Genomic DNA, 19,713 nt, shown 5'->3' on the forward strand with positions numbered 1-19,713 from the left:
ATCTCTGCCTCCCACACTTGGACAAGGAACCTATTCTTGGTGGTGCACTTTTCTCTGGAGCAACCTGAAGACAGGCTCTTGGACTTAAAAAGACAAGTAGGTGAACAAGAAGTTAAGAATTGGGGTAGACAGAGAGACATAGCAACAGGCCATGATGGTTCTGAAATCCAGATGGGAAACTGTAGTTAGAGTTTTTTGATTGGGTTTCCAGATTCAAGGGCAATGATGGCTTCTGCTTTGGCTCCCTGGGCACTTGGTTCTGCCCTCTGAGTCATCCCTCCTTTTTCATGGAAAGTAATAAATTCTCACAGTTGAGCAATTTTGTCAGCTTGCTTCCTGCCAATAGAATTTGGGGGTGGGTGAAAGGGATATAACAGCCTCCTTTTATTTTGTTCTCACTGTGTCTCTTTGGGTTCAAGCTGGCAGGCTCTCTGTTGTACTAATGATATGGGTCTTGGAGTTTCCCTGATGTTAAAGATTAAACACCCGAGAACTGCCAAGGTAAGCCTAGAAAGCAAATTTTATTTTAAAAAGTGATAGACACAGATTTCTCCTAAGAGACGTGGACCCAGAGCTGAGTATCCATGGGAGGGAGTGTGTCTTGTTCTTATATAGACCCCCAAATTCCCTTTCTCTTTCTTCTCCATTGTAAGTGCCTGGGACCAGGGAGGTGGGGGTTAGTTATTAGCAACCCAGAGTGCCCAGAAGCATGGTCATAGAGGTTAACAACCCATTGTCCTCTGTGTAATAGCCAGTCCTCATCCTCTGGACCACCATCATTCCTTACCTACACTGACTGCCTGACCTTTGCCCCATGCCTCAGTTTACTGAAGAATGTGACATAGCCTATTCATTCCGGCCAGGTGAAGCACTAGGCAGATTGCTTTTTGGCAAAGAAAGCATGTGTGGTGGGAGGATCAGCACCATGGGCCCATATTATAGAATTCTCAGCTGTCTGTCCCCTTATTGCTAATATTCTCAAGAACTTATGATATATTTCATTGGGTCCCCACTCCATCAGACTCAAGCCACATCCATAGGTGACTTTCAAATAAATTCTCCTATTCATTGGTCTTATGCTAGATTTTTAAAGGATGGTATCCCTAAGGCTTCCTCTGAGACTTCTGGTTTGATTAATAGTACTGCGTTAAATTCTTATTCTCTTCAAAGAATTCTTTATATACCGGATTACACCACCTTTTGATATTTTTGAGTTTTCACAAAATATTGTAAAATCATACCTGTTTTGAAAAGCTTAGTCCTTTTTCCTCATACCAATGAAACAATGAGGTCATGGTTTTGAGAAAAAGGAAAAAGAATTTTTTTTTTTTTTTTTTTGCTTTGCAGGCAAAGGAGAAGGGCAGGGGTTTCTGTCCTAGAGTTTGTGACTCTTCCCTTCAGGGGTACAGAGGGCTTTTTAAAGAGGTGATTCAAAGGCTTCATTTTTGGTGTTCCTTGTCAGTGGTAATAATTCACTTTGGCCTTGAAATATAGCCATTTCTTAGGTCTTCTGTTTCTTCATTCCTGTGGTGTGTGTGATGAAGGACAGATAACTCTGCTTAGGATGGAAGGAAGGGTAATCTTGCTTCCCTAAAGTCAGGAAGGGAGAGAAGGAGAAGAAAGAGAATTTAAAAATAAGCTGCACTGGTAGAGAACTAAGGGTTATGTTCAAAGCATGAAGAAGACCACTGCCTCATACCCAGCAGAGGTTCGAGACCAAATATCTTAATTCTAATGTTCTTTGCCTTTTAGAGAAAATCAGAAATTCAACATTATGCAGTCCTGTTGTCTTTTAGTTTAATAACTCCTTTCTTAATTTACTCTCTCCATTCACATTTTATTAAAACCAGCAAGAAGAAATAAGGAGACCTCTTCAAAATTTTGCCTTAGAGGATCCTTACCTACATAATCAATTTTATCACTTATCAGTTCTGCTGTATACATAACCCCAGGACATAATTTTTCTAGGCTTTCTGCTACACATAACAACCTTTCTTCTGGTTGCAATGCCACGTTCCTCCCTTTTTTTCCAAGTTCTTCCTTTTTTCTATAGTTCCTCTCTATAGCAACTTTAGAATCTACGTTTGTATTTATAGTCTATTCAAGGTAATTTCAATTTTCATGCTCTTCCAAATTCTTCTAATCTCCAGGCATTCACCTGACTCCAGATATGTTGCCATGTTTCGAAGTATTTGTTCAGCAGTACCCAACTGCTTGGTGCTCAAAGTATGTATTTTATAATGCTTTGTAACAAGTTATCACAACTTAATATCTTAACACAATAATTGTGTAAATATCTATTTATCAATCATAATTTCATTCAGGAGTCCGGACACTGTTGAAGATTGGTGCCGAGGAACTGAGCAAAATGAGAAACAGGACACAGGGGACTCAGAATTGTGGAAAGCTAAGGATTTTTATTTTAAGCAACCCAGCCATTATATATCCCTTGCATTATCTTTACGGTTCAGCAAGTTCTTTGAGGTTAACATAAGCCAGATAGTAAGAATAACATTAAAATAATGCAATGTTCACTTCCTTAATCTCTGTCTTAGATCTAAGACCAATGATTAAGCACAATTCAAGGGGAACCAATCAACAAGAATATTCTCAAAATAAGTTTAGCCACGGGGAAATGCAGTCTCTAGAGGAACTTGTGGCAAGTCTGACCTTGTCAGCAGAGTGAGTCCTGAGAACAGTGTGTTGTTCTTGCTCTCTGACATGCCAAGAGCTCAGAGGACTTTAACCCTTAGACAGGTACAGAGATTCCACAGGCCTTGAGACTTAAACTACTCCATCAAGACACTGATTAACAGAGTATTCTACTCAGGGACTCATAAGGCTGCAATACAAGAGAGAACTAAGGTATGTTCTTTCCTACAGGTTTGACTGTTGGTACAATTCAATGTTTTGTTGTTGTGGACTGAAGTTCCCATTCACTTAGTTTCTTCATCATTTCCTAGATATTTCTTTGGATTTGAGTTTCTAGCTGGACATGTGGAATTAATATATAGAATGGCTTGTTCCATTACAAAATTGTTCTACTCCACCTCTAGCCATTTGCCCAAATTTTCTTATAGGAAACCTGATAAAGAAATTCTTTAGTTTAACACCTATCTTCCACTAGCTTTTACATTCCACTCCCACAGTACTTTGTGACATCCCTAGAATTTACTACTCTATTTCAGAAATCCAGTTTCCTGTCATTTCTTCACAAATTTATTATTCTTTTTCTAAAAAATATAAAAGCATCTTGCTTTGTTCATTTCTTCAGATTTCTCTCTCTTGTGAGGATACCTATGCCCATGTAAACTTAATAAAACTTACAGGCTTTTTAGTTATTCAGTCTTGTGTGATTTTGGTTCCTAGATGTAACCAAAAAACCCACAAAGGAGCCAAAATTTTTTCTCTTAGTAGAAGGGATTTCTCCCTGTTATTACATTCCTGAAGAAAAACTGTCCCAAACCCCTTTGCAACAAAAACTCTGCTCTAAATCCTGTTCTTCCTTATTTCCCCTTGGGTTTTGTTTCCAGTATTTTGAGCAACTGACTTTACTGGTTGTTTCACTTTGAACAAGAAAATATGCTCAAGTCTTCCCATTCTGTTTAAATTCAAGTCAATATGATCAAGTCTTCCCTTCTTCATATTTCCAGTATTGCCAGATTTCTTGCCTTATAATTTATATTAATAGAGACCAGAAAAAAATTAATACTTATAAATATTCACATATTAGATAATAGAAATAAGAATGATATTCATTATTACTATTCTTGTCCTATTTCTAGTTAGAAATTTCCCTGTAAGTATAGGGGAAGGCAAAACCTCCATCTTTCTATGGGTTCATACCCAGAGAGTTTTCATTAAGACACATTTTTCAACACAACCCTGGTATTTTATTAAACAACATAAAATAAATCAGGCTCTACCACGCGGCCTGCGCAGTGGTTTCATTAATGAGGTTCTAGGCATAAAGTGAGTTAGAAGAGATCGAAATAAAACACAAGACTCAGTTACCTTATTTCTATTGCTAGGTCCGAGAGGGCTCCCCTCTCTGGTTCGCTCCTCTAAACTGCCCAGCAGGGCAGCAGGGATTACTCAGGGCTAGCAGGAGGGAGAGAGTGAGCACGCCGGGGACTAGCCTTTTATTGGGGAACAAGAGATTCAGGGGAGAATTCCATCCAATGAAGGTTGAGGGGGGGCTGCACTCCAAGGTCAGGGTCAGTGATTGGGTCCCCGGGGTCAGTGGTCAGGCACACCCCCACATGGATGGGCTCTCTCATCAGGAAAGGGTCGGGAAAACTTCGACATAGCCAAAGTGCCTCAAGCCCTTAAGGGGAGTCACCCAATCACGTGTTAGAATGGCTTCCCACATCAGGCCTATGTATACTTACAGATTTTTTAAATTTGTTCTTTTTAAAGCTACATGACAGTAGAATGTAGTTTGATGTATACATACATGGAATATAACTTACTCTAATTAGTATCCCATTCTTGTGGTTTACATGATGTGAAGTTTCACGGGTGGTATATTCATATATGAACATAGGAAAGTTATATCGGATTTATTCTACTATCTTTTATATTTCCATTTCTCTCCCTTCATTTCATTGCCCTCTGTCAAATCCAATGAATTTATATTCCTCCCACTCCCCTTGTCTTGTGTTAGCATCATTCAATTTTTGGTTTTGGGTGTTTGGCTTATTTCACTTAGAATGAGAGTCTCAAGATCCATCCATTTACTGGCAAAAGTCAAAAAGACATTCTTTTTTGTGGTTGAGTAAGATACCATTGTGTATATATACCAGTTTCTTAATCCATTCATCTGTTGAAGGGCACCTAGATTGGTTCCATAGCTTACCTATTGTAAATTAAGATGCTATAAACATTGATGTGGCTACATCACTGTAGTATGCTGATTTTAAGTCCTTTGGGAATGTGCCAAGGAGTAGGATAACTAGGTCAAATGGTCCTTCCATTCCAAGTCTTCTAAATAATCTCTGTACTGCTTTCCATGGTGGTTGCACCAATTTGCATTCCAACCAACAATGTATGAGTCTACCATTTTCCACAGATCCTCACCAACATTATTACTTGTATTCTTGATAATTGCCATTCTAACTGGAATGAAATGGAATCTCAGTGTAGTGTTAAATTTCTTTTCTCCAATTGCTAGATATGTTGAACATTTGTTCATATATTTGTTGACCATTCATATTTCTTCTTCTCTGAAGTACCTGTTCAGTTCCTTTATCAATTTATTGATTGGGTTTTATTTTTGAGTTAAGTTTTTTATTGTTTGAATTTTTTCAAACATATTTTTAGTTGTAGATGGACACAATATCTTTATTTTTTATTTATTTACTTTTATGTGGTGCTGAGGATCAAACCCAGTGCCTCACACATGCTAGGCAAGTGCTCTGCCACTGAGCTTCAACCTCAGCCTCTTGAGTTCTTTATATATCCTGGAGATTAATGCTCTATCTGAGGTACAGGTGATAAAGATTTTCTCACATTCTGTAGGCTCTCTCTTTATATTGTTTCCTTTGCTGTGAAGAAGCTTTTTCATTTGCTATCGTCCCATTAATTAATTATTGATTTTACTTCTTGTGCTTTAGGAGTGTGTTGAGAAAGTTGATTGGTAAGCCAACATAATAGAAAGTTGGGCCTACATTTTCTTCTAGTAGGTTCAGTGTCTCTGGTTTAATGCCTGGATCCTTAATCCACTTTGAGTTGAGTTTGGGGCAGGGTGAGAGATAGGGGTTCAATTTCATTCTGCTACATATGGATTTCAAGTTTTCCCAGCACCATTGGTTGTTTATGGTGGATTTGTCTAGTATAAAGATAACCATATTTATGTGGCTTTGCCTCTGTGTCTTTTATTCTGCTCCATGGGTCTTTGTGTTTGTTTTTCTGCCAATAACATGCTGTTTTTTTTACTATAGTTCTGTAGTATAATTTAAGGTCTGATATTATACTGTCTCTGTCTTCACTTTTCTCACCAAAAGTTGCTTTGGCTAGTTTGTGCTTTTTATTTCTCCAAATAAATTTCATGACTGCTTTTCCTATTTCTATGAAGAACATCATTGGCATTTTAATAGGAATTACTATCTGTATAGTGCTTTCAATAGTATGGCCATTTTGACAATGTTCATTCGGCCTATGGAAGAACATGGGAGATCTTTTCTCTTTCTAAGTTCTTTTTCAATGCCTTTACTTAGTGTTCTGAAATTTTCACTATAGAGATCTTTCAACTATTTTGTTAGACTGATCTCAAGTATTTTATTTTCTTTGAGGATTTTGTGAATGGGATAGTTTTCCTAATTAATCTTCCAGCTGATTGGTCAGTGATGTATAGGAATACAATTGATTTATGGGTGTTAATTTTATATCCTGCTACTTTGCTATATTCATTTATGAGTTCTATAAGATTTCTGGTGGAGTTTTGGGGGCCTTCAAACATAGAACCATGACCTTGGTAAACAGGGATAGTTTGAGCCCTTCTTTTTCTATTCATATCATTTAATTTCTTTGTTTGGCCTAATTGCCCTGGCTAGAGTTTCAAGAACTATGTTGAATAGAAGTGGTGAACGAGGGCACATCTGTCTTGTTTTAGGTTTTAGAGGGACTGCTTCCAAGTTTTCTCCATTTACAATAATGTAGGCCTTAGGTTTAACAAATATAGTTTTTGCAATGTTGAGGTATGTTCCTACAATCCCTAGTTTTTCTAATGTTTTGAACATGAATAGATGCTGTACTTTGTCAAATGCTTTTTCTGCATGTATTGAGATAACATATGAGTATTATCTATATAAGTCTATTGATGTGTTGAATTACTCTTGTTGATTACCATATGTTGAACCAACCTTGTATCCCTGGGATAAACCCCACTTGATCATGGTACACTAACTTTTTAATATGTTTTTGTATATTATTTTTCAGCATTTTATTAAAAATTTTGCATCTATGTTCATCAGAGATTTTAGTCTGAAGCTTTCTTTCCTTGATGTGTCTTTGTCTGATTTTGGTATCAGGGTGATACTAACTTTATAAAATGAGTTTAAATGGGATCCCTCTTTTCATATTCCATGGAATGATTGGAGGAGTATGTGTGTTAGTTCTTCTTTGAAAGTCTGGTAGAACTAGAAACAAAAGTGAAGAAAGAAACTTGAGCAGAATTTTCCCATTTTTTAATGGTCCATGAAATATATTTTATAGTTTTCTTTTATAGCTCAGAAAGAAAGTTGGTTTTTAGTGAGGTTAACTGCTTTCCTAGAAAGAAATATTTCTCCACAGCTTAAGGGAAAATCTTAAAGAATCTCCAGAGGAAGAGAACAATCATTACAGCTGCCATCTAACATTACCTCTCTACAGCACAGTTCCAAATACCATTTAGTCCAAGCTGGGGAGGGCTTCCTAGATCATTGGCTCTTGTTCTTCTCCCAGGGGAAAAAATAAAATAAAAATGTAAACACATACACACACACACACACACACACACACACACACACACTCACCGCAACTTCTCTTAGGGTTATGAAAGAATTCAGCTAGAATTCTTCCAAAGGAACTACAACTAGAAACAGGAGAAAAAGCAGCAGAACCCTAGGGACAGAAAAGTTTGCAGAGCACATTCTTTGATTCTTGAAAGTTCTCCATCTTTGCTAGCCACTGTTTTCTGTCCTCAGGAATGAAAGCTGAATAAGGCATAGTCTCTACTTCCTGGAAACACAGTCAGTAGTCTAAGGGAAGCATACAGGACCATGAAAGTTCCAATTGATGATGTGTAGTAAATGTTTAACTCTCAGGAAAAGAAAGCTCCTGGTTTGGAATTTTACTATTGCTGGGGATCAAACCCAGGACCTTGTACATGATAGATAGGTAAATACTCTACTGCTGAGCTATATTCCCAGCCCCAAATTTCTGGCTCAATAAATAAATAAGTAAATAAAAAATATTTCCAATTCATAGATTTTTCCATTACATAATACATCCTCTGTGGCCAATTTTAAGTGACTGATGCCAACTAAATATTGGGAAGAGATGCATAGTAACACACCATTATGAAGTACGTCCTCTATACATAGAGAGAGAGAAAAGTGGACTTTATAGCATAAATAATAGTACAATATAATACAATAATTTAGAATATTATCCTTTTTTCAGTTCAAATTGCTTTTGGTTTCCATATACTTCATTTAATTGGAAATATACATGATTTCTTTTTTAATAAGGTAAAAATCATATAATACCTAATGAACCATTTTAAATTATACAGGTCACTATCATTTAGTTCATTCACAATGTTATATATCAAGTACCTCTATCAAGTTTCAAACTAATTTTATTATCACAAAAGGCAGTCCCATGTTCATTAAGCAATCACTCCTCCTTCCAACCTTCCCTAGACGTCAGCAACCATCCATCTGCCTTCAGTCTCTATAGATTTACTTATTTTGAATATTTCTTATAAAGTAATGACATAATATTTCATTTTTTCCTGTATGGTTCCTCTCACTTAGCATAATGCTTTCAACGTTCATCCACACTGTGGCTACATCGGAACATCATTTTGTAGTTGACTATGTTCTATTATATGAATGTACCACATCTTATTTATACATCAATTGATAAGCATTTGTATTGTATCCATTCTTTTGGCTACTATGAATAGTACCACTGTAGACACTTGAGTAAAAGTATTTTTAACAATTATTTTCAATTTGGGGGGTATAAACTTCTCAGTAGAATTTCTAGGCCATATTATAATTCAATATTTATCTTTTTAAGACATTTATAGACTGCTTTATATGACATTGCACTATTCTACTTTCCTACCAATCATGTATGAAAAGTGTCATTTTTGTATGCCCTTTCCAACATTTGTTAGTCCTTTGTGGTCATACCTAGGCTAGTGGATATAAAATATTCAGTGTGATGTTAATTTCCATTTTCCCAATAACTAATACCATTATGCATATTTAAATGTGCTTGTTGGCCATTTGTACATTTTCTTAGAAGAAATATTGACGCAATCATATGCTTATTTTTAAATTGGGATGCTTGTCTTTATGGTAATGGGTTATAGGAGTTCATTTTATATTCTGTACATTAAATCTATATTGTATATATGACTGTCAAATATTTTCTTCCATCCTTTGGATTAACTTTTAATTTTCTTGATCATGTCTTTGAAGCACAAAGGTTTTTAGTTTTGATGAAGTCCTCTTTCTCTTTTGTTTTCTGTGGCTTTTGTTTTTGGTATCATTTTAAAAACCACTATCATTTAGTACATTCACAATGATATATCAACTACCTCCATCAAGTTTCAAACTAATCTTATTATAACAAAAGACAACCCCATGTTCATTAAGCAATCACTCCCCCTTCCAACCTTCCCTAGACCTCAGCAACCATCAATCTGCCTTCAGTTTCTATAGATTTACTTATTTTGAATATTTCTTATAAAGGAATGACATAATATTTCATATTTCCTGTATGGTTCCTCTCACTTAGCATAATGCTTTCAATGTTCATCACACTCAGGTGATGAAGGTTTACCCTTTTAAAGTATTTTAACTCTTAAATTTATGTCTTTGATCCATTTGGAGTTAATTTTCATATATTATGTGAGTTAGGGTTCTGACTTCATTTATTTGCATGTGGATATCCAGTTGTCTTAACATCACTTATAAAGGAGACTTTTTTCCCCATTGACTTATTTTGGTACTCTTGTCAAAACTACTTGGCTCTACATGTATAATTTATTTTCTGATCTCTTCATTCCATTTCACTGATCTGCATGTCTATTCTCATGATGGTACCACACTGTTATGATATCTGTGGTTTTGTTGTGTTTTGAAATTAAGAAATATGAATCTGTATAAATCCATTAACTATGTTCTTCATTTTAAGTATTGTTTAAGTTAGTTGAGGTCCTCTGCTATTCCATATGAATTTATCATGTTTCTAATTTCTGCAAAAAAAAAATTGCCATTGGGTGACATCTCTGTCTGACTTTGGTATCAAGCTAATGTTGGCTGTATGGGTGTTAATTTTTTAGTAAAGCCAACTGGTCATATGTAATTTGTTGAGTTACATATTTTCACAATGTCCTTCTAAACTCCTTTTAATTTTCTCTCTAAAAAGTTGGTAGTATGTTCACAGTTTCATATCTCACTTTAGTCATCTGAGTCCCCACAATTCTTGTCTGTTTGGGTTTTTTTCATAAAGCTATATTTTAGTTGTGTTGATTTTCTCTATGGTCTTTCTATTCTCCATTCAATTCATCTTTATTCTAATCTTTATTATTTTATTCCTTCCGCATTATTTGTGTTAATTTTACTCTTCTGTTTCTATTTTCTTAGGGGCTGAATATGTTTTACCAATTTGAGATCGTTTATAATTTAGAAATTTACAAGTGTTAGTTTCATGGTATCTTATAAGTTTCAGCATGTTACATTTTAATTTCCAATTATTTCAAAGTATTTTCTAATTTCTATGTAATTTATACCTTAAAATTTTCTTTTCTATTAGTGAATTATAGTTATACCTAATATTGAGGTTCATTTTGAGATAATTACACAAGCATGAAATATAATTTGCTCCATGTCTGTCACCCCTACTTCCCCTTTCCTTCCAATACTCCTTCCCCATTTCCCTTCCTCTATAGGTCTTTATTATATTTATTTTTAATTTTTTAAAAATTAGTGCTTTATAGTTTTAAAGGTGAAATTCACTGTGGTATATTGATGTATATACATAGTATATTTTGGTCGATTTAATTCCATATTTCTTCACTGTGCTCTTCCCTCCTCACTCCTCCTCAGTCACAGTTCTGTGCTCCACTGATATTCCTTCTCATTTCCATGAGATTCCCCCCATTTTTCCCCTTATTTTGTCTAGCTTCTACATATGAGAGAATATATATTCAACCTTTGATATTCAGAGTCTAGCTTATTTCACTCAGCATAATGGTCTCCAGTTCCATACATTTACCAGTAAATGACATAATTTCACTCTTCTTTATAGTGAGTAAAACTTCATAAATCAGGTTAGAAGTTCATTTTAAAAGACCAAATGACTATTAAATAACCTAGGAAGAAGTAACAGAGAGATAGAAATGAAACAATTCAAAAGAAAAAAAATATAGACAAAAAAATTCCAAATGATGATATTGCTCTAGTTTTAATAATGAGCACTGAGCTTAGAAACTCATAGATATTCTTAATCTTCATGCCTCAGCCTCATACCATTCATGCAATTGAGCTTATGTGGTAAGTGCACAAATGAGGCAATTAAGTTGTAATTTACCAAGGCAAATAAAAAAGCAATCTATGTGACAACACCCACAATGATACCAAGCAGAAACACAAAAAGGTTTTGATGAAAAATATATTTTAGTATAAGTAAAGCAGGGAAGAGAAAGTCACACTAAGACAGTCATTCTTTTGATCACGTGGCAAACATTTCCTAAAGTTACAATACCATTAAATCTAACTGGATGTGTGTTTTACACACAGGTATGGACACAACAGAACACACTTCTGATGAGCCACTGCTCAGAGGCAAAAGGAGGCAAGATCTTCAAGAGATGCTGAGGCAAGTAGGACTGGATATTGAGTACTGGTTGCCCAAGCTGCAGCAAGATCTGGGCTTGACCTGTCCTCAAGTCATACAACACTTAACAGAAAAAGACCTCCAGAAACTGAAATCCCAGGTACAACATCCATGGGAGAAAAGGGCCCTGGAGAAGCTGGTTGTCCTGTCACACTCAAATAGTCTTCCAGAGTTTCAGGAGTCACCAGTGGAAATGATAATGAAAAAGCAGAAGCAGGTAGAACAATTGCTGCAGGAGCTGGGAAACTTCTTATTAGAAGGGAGGCAGAGACAGGAAGAAGCAGTGAGGAAAAAAGAAGCAGAGCTGAGGGAAGCCATGGAGATCCCTGAAGAGTACTGGCCAGTGCCTGAAAAACCCCTAAGAGAAGTCATGGAAATCATGCAGCAACAACTCAGTCCCAAGGAGCAGACACTGTCTCACAGGCAAAACCTCCCAGATAGAGATCTAATAAGATGGGCATCTGGAGGGCTTGCTCTGCAAGGGGTTTACCAAACATGCAACCAAATAGACCTGATACAGAAGAGGGAGGAGCTACTCAGTATCCCTAAGGATTTCTCCCTCTTTGGCCCCCAGCAAAGCACAAGAATGGAAACAAAACAATTTACATCTTTTCAAGAAGAATCCATGTTCACCCAGACAATAGAAAAGATGGGCTTCAGTGTAAGTGCCTCTGCCTATGGTGGAGGCTGGGGAATTCCAATAGAGATTGGAATGAATAAAAGCAAGCATTCAGAATCCAAGGAAACACAACAAGCAAGTTCTGAGTGTACATATTTCTGCTCAACCAAGTTCTGCTATGTCCCGCTGGCCTCTTGCTACTTTCACATGAATGAGCTTCAGCTATCCAAGCCTGCACTTCAGGAATTGAAATACATGGAAGTAGTCTTGGATCAGAGGGCAGACACAGATAACGTCTCCTTACTGAAGCAGAGGACTGAAATTTTCTTCCGCAGGTTTGGCTCTCATGTAAACCAAGGTCCTATGCACCTGGGAGGAATCTATGGATGGAAGGCAATTTCAGAGGGATTCCAAAGTGACCAGCTGGCTGATGTGAAGCAGCAGGCAGCAGAGGTCCTGGATATTTACATAAGGGGAAGCTACAGTGGATATCCAATAAAAGTTGCTGGGGATATGAGTGTGTCAGACTCACATTGCAAAACAGTCTCCCAAAGCCAAATTTTACAAAATCTTCAAACCAAAATCCAACTATCTGTAGCCCAGATAGGTGGCCCAACAGAAGCAGATAGCCTTGTCCAGTGGAAAGCTGGCCTTAGTTCCAGCAATCAAACCTGGTGTGTCATTGACCGGGAACTTCAGCTGGTGCCCGTTTGGGACATCATCCTCTCTAGTCACAGAAGTGACTTTAAAGATCCCCTTAAGATAGCTAACTGCCTGAAAGACAACTACACTGCTCTGACTGGCCTCAGTGCACAGATCCAGGAGGGAAGTGGATTGTTGAGTGCTGGGAAGGAGGCAAGAGTTTTCCTAGAGGAGGTAAAATCCTGGGAGGTAACTGATCCTGAAGTGCAGCTTCAAAAACTGATAGCATTCATGCAAACACTGAGTCAAAAAATAAATGATTATGACACTTGGATTAACCAATGTCTCACAGACTGGGACCTACAGAATTTTCTAGTAAACACTGTCAATTTTAGCAAAAATTCTTCCAGACATAAAATTACTTTTATTAAATCACAGTTGCGCACTCTTCTGGATCCCTACGTCTACAAAGTGAAAAACTTTCCTCAGGCTCGCTCCATCATGCAATGGATCTACTGTAAGTCAGAGTCAGAGCAAGAGCAGCTCAACATCTCCCAATTTTCTCAGTTTATTAAAATCTTAAAGGAAACCCAGAATGAACTCTTTGAAGTGAATGTCAAGTGTGAAGACCAAGAAACAGAGAAAGAAGCTCAAAGAAACGTCACCTATAAGATCAGCTTAGCTCTCAGCAGCTTCCTGAATCACCTCCAAGCAACAGAGCAGACAGACACACACCTCTTGATACTTTCCATTGCAGCTGGTGCAGGATATCAGGTGGTAAGCAATGTTTTTTGGTATCTCCTGGGCCGTGATGAGCTAAACTTCCTACTGGATGAAATGCAAACTGCCTTCAATAAATACCAGGAGCTCAAAAATATTTCAAGCTACAGAGCTCATGCATTCCTAGTGCTCACAGGTCTGACAGCCAAAGCTGGAGTAGTAGCTGTTTCTCCAGAAGAGAAGATAAAACGCATGGAGTTTATGAGAAAACATATGGGACGATTTATTTCTAAAGAAGTTGTACATGTCCTCTCTAAACTTGGGGCAGATCATGATTGGGAAAACCTAGAAAGAGACTTGAGGTTGCTCATTGATGGGAATTATGAAGCCACCATCTCTTCTTTGAAAATGGATGAGGTCAAAAGACAGCTACAAAGTTTTCTCCATGAAAAAAAACAGCCCTGTGAATCAGATATTAATGCAAGTAACACAAGTGAAATAATAGAAAACAGAGCCTTTCTAGATTTACTCCAGCGTCTTGGCCTAGAACATTACTACCCAAAAAGGATGAATAGAGCTGACTTCCATTTGATCTACAAGACTTCTGTGTACAACACCCAGCCCAAATGTGAACAGGAACTTCCCTTCTATTTTCTTCAGAAACTACTGATGCTGGATTATGGACTGAGGTACCAGGTCTTCAAAGATGATGAAAACATAGAACATCAGGTCTCTTCAAGTGCCTCCAAACAGGAAAATGAGGCTATTGATCCTTATGAAGACTTTTTTGAAGATGGTGATAGTCTTACTAATCCTTTGAGAACAGAGTCCAGGCCCCACATTCACCCCATGGATATTCAGATGGCCATTTTTCATTGTGCAGATGATTTTGCCAGACAATATATTTTGACCAAATTATCCATCTGTCAATTTGCCCTGCCCCTCCTGGTGCCAAATCCCTGCACTTCTCAAATTGAATTCTCTCTCTGGTCTCTCAGACAAATTAGGAGAAGTTGGCAGGAAGGAAAGAAATCACCACAAGGGAAGAACATTCACAAGAATCTTCACATGTGTCGTGTCTCCACTCCCATTGTGTCCTTCATTAGAATAGGCAATGGCCTCTCTGCTTCCAAATCTCAGATCATGAACTGTCTTCTCAGTGAACATAAACATGATGTGTTTTTCCACCGACACTGCAGAGAAAGCAGCAAGAATTGCCTCTTGATGCGGGGTGTGGTGGAAATCTGCTGGTTCTGCCCTGGAGGGGAAGAGGACAGGTTTGACAACTGTGTGACCTTCATGAACCTTCATGGAGATGCAAAGGAACATAAGAGGCAACTCACCTTCCTGCAGGAGGTCTCCTCTCTCATTGTGGTCCTCATGTCTGCTTCTGATGAAAATAAAGAAAACAAAAAAATAGTCCGTGACCTGTGGCAATCATCAAGACCTCTGATATGCTTACTTGATGACAAAGAAAAATCCAAAGCCAATAATGGTGGTAGAAGAGTGAAAATTGGCCTGAGGAATAGAAATGAGGCAGAATTGACAGAGGAGCTGATAACTACCATCAGACGTTTGCTAGAGCTCTGTGACACTGCTCTCAGCATGGAGCACTGCTCTCCAATTGCTCGCCAGCAAGGATTTCTTATTGATGAAGACCAGAAAAATTGCAAGGAAGCCAAACAAAAGGCTGAGACTATCATGGACCTCCTAAAAAAAACAGAGTTGTCTCAGATGAAGGAAAAATTTCTACCCCTTCAGGGGCAACTATGGCATCTTTGGTGTAAGAAGGACAAAGAACTATATCATTTGAGAGAAAAGGGGAATAGAAGCATTGAACAACACAAGAGTGATGTTGAGGCAGATAAACAAATAATACGACATCAGCAGTTGACAAGAGCCTTTCCTCTTGAAGATATAATGGGATTTGTCCTTCAAATTCTCCATGAATATTCAGAAACTCACACTATACTCTACTTCTTGCAATGGATGAGTGTGTTTTTGGATAGCCTGACTGCAGAGCATTTGGAAAAATTGCATGAAAAATTAATTCATTTGTGGTCAATTGTGAAAACAGAAAAGCAAAAATCCCAAACCAGCAACTTAAAACTCTGGCAAAATAAAATAGAAGCCATATCTACTGAGATTACTGACTGTACCTTGGGAATTGAGCAGTTTCTCAGAGAAGTTGGCCAGATCTATGAAGCTCTGGAAGAAAGTTCTGCCAAAAGAGAGACAATTTTTCTCTCCCTTCCCCAAATTGCTGCAGACCTGATGATAGCTGGTGTCCCCATAGAGCTGATGGACGGAGATGCTTCCTATGTGCCCCTAAAGTGGGTGGCAGCTATTCTTGACAAGCTCTCTGAGAAACTTGGAGACAAACGGCTCTTTGTTCTCTCTGTCCTTGGCCTGCAGAGCTCTGGGAAGTCCACTCTGATGAATGCTCTTTTTGGGCTGCAGTTCACTGTAAGTGCAGGCAGGTGTACCAAGGGGGCCTACATGCAGCTCCTGAAGGTGGCTGAGTCATCCAGAGAGGAACTTGGCTTTGATTTTTTGCTTGTTGTAGACACAGAAGGACTTCGGGCCCCAGAACTCAGCAAGAAGTCCCAGAATTGGGACAATGAGTTAGCCACCTTTGTCATTGGGCTTGCAAACTTGACTCTGATCAATATATTTGGGGAGAATCCATCAGAAATGCAAGATATCCTACAGATAGCTGTCCAAGCCTTTCTGAGGATGAAACAAGTGAAAATCTCCCCAACTTGCATATTTGTGCATCAGAATGTAGGAGAGATGACAGCTAAAAACCAAACTACAGAAGGACGAAGGCGGTTAGAGCACAGGCTAGATGAAATGGCAGCACTGGCTGCTAAACAAGAAGAGTGCTCAGATGTAACCTGCTTCAGTGACGTCATCAAGTTTGATGTCAATACTCATGTGTACTACTTTGCTCACCTCTGGGATGGCAATCCCCCCATGGCCCCTCCCAATCCTCGCTATAGCCACAATGTCCAGGAACTGAAAAGTAAAATCCTTTTGACTGCCAAACAGGAATCCAGAGGAAGTATCATGAGAATATCAGACGTAAAATTCAGAGTTCAAGATTTGTGGAGAGCCCTGGTAAGTGAAAACTTCATTTTCAGTTTCAGAAACACCCAAGAGGTCATGGCCATGAGCAAACTGGAAACCATGTATAACCACTGGACCTGGGAGCTCCGGAGTCACATGTTGGACTTGCAGAACCAGCTTCACAATCAGATTCAGAATAGAAAAATTCTGACACTTACAGAAAGCATGATTGAGGATCCAGTTGTAAAGATATATGAAACCATCAAGCAAGAATTTGAAAAATATTTTACTGAAGACACAGAGAGTTATATACTTATCCAGTGGAAAGCCCATTTTGAAAATAAGCTACTAGTCCTTAAAGACTCACTTATTTCGGACACTAAAAGAAAAGCCAATGAACTTATTAGTCTCAAAGAAAGTCAAGAACGGTTGGAACAGAAAAAGAAGGTATATCAAAATGAATTATTTGAGAGGAGCCAAAAATTGGCTTTAAGTGTAAAAGGTAAAGAATTGAGTGAAGAAGATTTACGTGAGAAATTCAACCAACTTTGGGGAAAATGGGTCTGTGAAGTGTCCTCAAATGTCCCTCAAGCCACGGAGCCTAACATTGATGTGGATGCTGAAAACATCCTTTTGGATTATTTCAAAAAGGAGAAAAACATAGTGGAAAAACTAAAGAGAAATACTGAAGAAGATTTTCATATAGATTTTGGAAAACATGTCAAGATGTATACAGAATCTGGTGCATTCTCAAAGAACTTAGAGGCCTGTGATAAAGTGTCCATTAATATGACTACTGAACATATTTTTTCAAGATTTGATGAAACCATTAACAGCATTAGGAGTCAACAACGTGATTATGATCAAAGTGACTTCCATAAAATCCTGAGAGTAATAGAAAATGAATTGAATTCTGTACTCACTAAAGACAGATATATATTTACCAGTGAATACAAAATCAAATTATGTTGGTGCTTATTTCGTAGAGCGTCGAAACATTTTAAGGAAATGCACAGGGCATTTAAGACAGTAAATGATCCTGTAAACTATCTAGAAAGCAAGAAAAATGATTTTTTCATGAGTTTCAAGATATCCTGCCAAGGTGCAACCTCTGTCACGTCTTTTGTTGATTTTCTGTGGCACAAGCTCACTCCTGCTGTCTCTGACACCATATGGGAAAAAATGATCATTAAAATAACTGGGGACATGAGAGTTACCTGCCCTGCATTCAATGGAAACAGGGCTAACCTGGAGAAACACATTCTAATCTCTCTAGCAGAAGAAGAAAATTTTGACAATTATTGGCAGTACATTCATGATCCAGAATCATTCTTTAGGACTTACACTGAAAATCATATTAAAATGTACTGTTCAGGCAAAGGTGGTGAAAAAATAAAAACTTTTTTCAAAATCTGTTTAGATGACATCAAGAATGCCATTCTCTCTGCCACTCATGAATCCACAGCAGTAGCTAAAGATACAAGCAGCACTGCATCTGAGTGGCTGGATTTGTTCTGTGACTACCTGGGGAACAAGTTGATCCTCCCACGAAGAGACTTGATAAGCATTGAGCATCAGGAAATAAAAGATATGGAATTTCTCAAAGAAGCTATGAGTACAGCTTTGGATCCTGCAATGAAAAAAGTAGAACAAAATTTTTCAAGTAGAAATATAGATGAAATGTTTCCTGAAATTGGGAAAATCCTCTCTAAACATCTCTGTGGCTGCTGGAAACAGTGTCCCTTCTGTAAAGCAATATGTACAAACACAATTCCTAAACATGATGGAGACCACAGTGTTCCATTTCATCGTCTTCGGGCTGTCAATGGATCTAACTGGTATAGAACAGACCACTTTGTCATTGATTGCTGTTCTAGTTTAGTTGCAAGTGATCGTTTGTTTGCTTTGACAGATGATTGTAATATTCCTTATAAGAACTATCGGAAGGCTGGAAGAAATTATGCCACATGGAATATCACCCCAGACTCATCCACCCAGCCATACTGGAAATGGTTTGTCTGTCACTTCAGAACAAAGCTGGAAGAAAAATATCAGCTAAAATTTGAAAATAGAGGTCAAATCCCTGATGAATGGGCAAAAATCACAAAGCAGTATGTGCTTGATGAGTTGAAAAAGCAATAATCCCCAATGAACACATAAGAATCTTAGCATCTGAACAAAAATCAGAGTACAAAACCAATCTTAAAACACATCTTCCTTATAACTAGAACTTTGAATACTCAACTTTGTGAAAAACGTATATAAAAATAGATGCTTAACATTTGGAGAGTTTGAGTGCCTATAAAATGACTTTATTTTTCTCTGCCTCAATTCCATCTGGATGAGAAAAAAATTACTAAAATAGGATCATATGACAAAATAAAATAAAGTGTACTTTAAATACCTATGTCATGCATTGAAATATTATTCTGAATTTTTAAAAATATCTATCTCAAAGAAACTCATCATTACACAAGAAATTAAAAGCCATTGCATGTTTCTACAAATTCCTATAGAGTAACTGTATGGCAGTTGAACAAATATGCAGGTCTTGACTGGAAACTACTAATGGACTTTAACTCCTTGAGTGAATATTTTTCACTGTTTCAATTTATTAAGAAAATTTACTAACTTTTTTTTAAATCTTTTAAAAATAGCTTTATTAAGATAGAATTCACATATCATACAATTCACCCAATTAAAGCTGTACAATCTAATGTTTTTCCCTTTGTATTGGCACATTATAATTATACATAACAGTGGGATTTGTTACAATATGCTCATATGTGCACACAATAAAACAGTATAATTTGAACAATTTTATTCCCCAGTATTTCCCCCTTTTCCTCCCCTCCCTCTCCATGATCCCTTTTGTCTATTTACTGGTCTCCCTTCTATTTATTTTTCAATTTGTTCTAATTGGTTGTACATGAGAGTAGAGTGCATGTTGACACATTGTATAGAAATGGAGCAAAACTTCTCATTCCTCTGGCTATACATGGTGCAGAGTCACACCAATAGTGTAATCATATGTGTATATAGGGTAA

General features: G+C 37.4%; 1 protein-coding gene and 1 long non-coding RNA gene across 3 annotated transcripts; one reads left to right on the forward strand and one right to left on the reverse strand.

The window, feature by feature from the left end:
* The first annotated feature begins 406 nt into the window (after positions 1-406).
* LOC101966685 (interferon-induced very large GTPase 1) lies at positions 407-19,073 on the forward strand. Of its 2 annotated transcripts, none has more exons than XM_078046562.1 (2): positions 407-501; positions 11,520-19,073. In XM_078046562.1, exon 2 carries the CDS (start codon positions 11,522-11,524, stop codon positions 18,806-18,808), a length of 7,287 nt encoding a protein of 2,428 aa, XP_077902688.1. In that variant the 5' UTR covers positions 407-501; positions 11,520-11,521; the 3' UTR covers positions 18,809-19,073. The 2 variants fall into 2 exon arrangements, with proteins under 2 accessions (XP_077902688.1, XP_077902689.1); XM_078046563.1 differs by lacking the exon at positions 407-501 and adding an exon at positions 2,665-2,865.
* On the reverse strand, positions 7,166-18,396 carry LOC144377115 (uncharacterized). The gene is made up of 3 exons (XR_013437775.1): positions 18,191-18,396; positions 14,941-14,987; positions 7,166-14,855 (listed from the first exon to the last, which is right to left on the reverse strand). It is a non-coding gene; the product is annotated as an uncharacterized LOC144377115 (long non-coding RNA).
* Positions 19,074-19,713: the final 640 nt, after the last annotated feature.

The sequence above is a fragment of the Ictidomys tridecemlineatus genome, chromosome 4, assembly GCF_052094955.1.
Source record: "Ictidomys tridecemlineatus isolate mIctTri1 chromosome 4, mIctTri1.hap1, whole genome shotgun sequence".
Taxonomy (NCBI): domain Eukaryota; kingdom Metazoa; phylum Chordata; class Mammalia; order Rodentia; family Sciuridae; genus Ictidomys; species Ictidomys tridecemlineatus.